The sequence below is a fragment of the Apteryx rowi genome, unplaced genomic scaffold (genome assembly GCF_003343035.1).
Source record: "Apteryx rowi isolate R43461 unplaced genomic scaffold, aptRow1 scaffold_40, whole genome shotgun sequence".
NCBI lineage: Eukaryota > Metazoa > Chordata > Aves > Apterygiformes > Apterygidae > Apteryx > Apteryx rowi.
In genome coordinates, this window is record NW_020450530.1 from 8407 (window position 1) to 9728 (window position 1322).

General features: G+C 61.3%; 1 gene segment (V, D, J or C); it reads right to left on the reverse strand.

The window, feature by feature from the left end:
* Positions 1–804: 804 nt before the first annotated feature.
* Positions 805–1322, reverse strand: part of LOC112970646 — a 7180-nt gene continuing 6662 nt past the window's right edge. The window contains 1 exon segment of the V gene segment in view: positions 805–1253. Coding sequence covers positions 805–1253 — 449 coding nt within the window.

Sequence of the window (1322 nt, forward strand, 5' to 3'; positions counted from 1 at the left end):
GCCGGCTGCTGAGTCAGCGCTGCCTGGACCAGGGAACCTGCAGAATGAGAGGAGAGAGGGCAGAAAGCGGCAGGTCAGCGAGTGACGGAGCAGCACACACCCTGCACCCATGGTCTTGCTTGACCACCTCTTTGACTCTGGCCTTTGTCTCTCACTTCCCTAGTACTCAGTGCCACCATGACCCTGGATGGCACTGCTCTCCCAGTCAGCACAGTAATACCCAGCCTTGTCCTCAACTTGGAYCCCAGGGATCCCCAGCRAAGGTGKCCGTGGACTCAGAAGTGGAACCACAGAATTGCACGGGGATGCTCGACACTCTCTTGCCATTGTAGCAAATCACAGTGACAGGAGCATTGCAAAGTTTAGCGGGTACCATGCACAGCTGTAGCTACTGCCACAGCAGGACATGTGGCCAGTTCGCCTGGGGACGCAGACACCGAGGACAGCTGAGACAAACCAGCAGGCAAGCGAGGGGCTGAGGCTGCCCACCTCTCCCTGCCCACCCGCAGACCGCCTGGGGGCTCAGCGAGGGCTGCCAAACCTGCACACACCAGCCGCATGCACCAACATCAGCGCTGACGCTGCTGCGCCGACCCCAGGGCGAAGCTCAGCCTGGGGGAGCAGAAAATTGGCAAAGCTTTCCCCACGACACACAGCAGCTCCCAGCTCCGCACACTGCCCCACCTGCTCCCTCTGCCCCTCACATGGACTTGGGTAGCGAGGSCGAGCCCAGAYAGGGCCTTGGCAGCACCAGGGCCCTGGCGCCAGGGGCAGACTGACAACCCCCAGACACAGGGAACCACTCTAGCATGGGAAACAGGAGACTCCCGAGCTGGGGACACCACCCTGCACGGCTGAGAGGAAGGCGGACACAAAACCTGCCTCTTTGATGCTCCCGGGTTTGAGTCTCACTTCCCCACTGCTCTGGGGTGCCGTGGCACCAGTACCATAAGCAGCATTGCCACCACAGTAATACACGGCCTCGTCCTCGGGTTGCACCCCAGTGATGGTTAACGTGCCTGTGGAGCCAGACAAGGAACCGGAGAATCGTGCAGGGATGTTCGAGGGTCGCTCGGTGTTATCATATATCACAGTGACTGGGGCACCACCAGGTTTCTGCTGGTACCAGCCATAGTAGCTGCTGCCATAGTCATCGCTGCTGCTACCCCCAGAGCAGGTGATCCGGGCGGTTTCTCCCGGGGACACGGACACCGAGGCCGGCTGCTGAGTCAGCGCTGCCTGGACCAGGGAACCTGCAGAGGGAGAGGAGAGAGGGCAGAAAGCGGCAGGTCAGCGAGCGACGGAGCAGCAAAGCCCCCCCA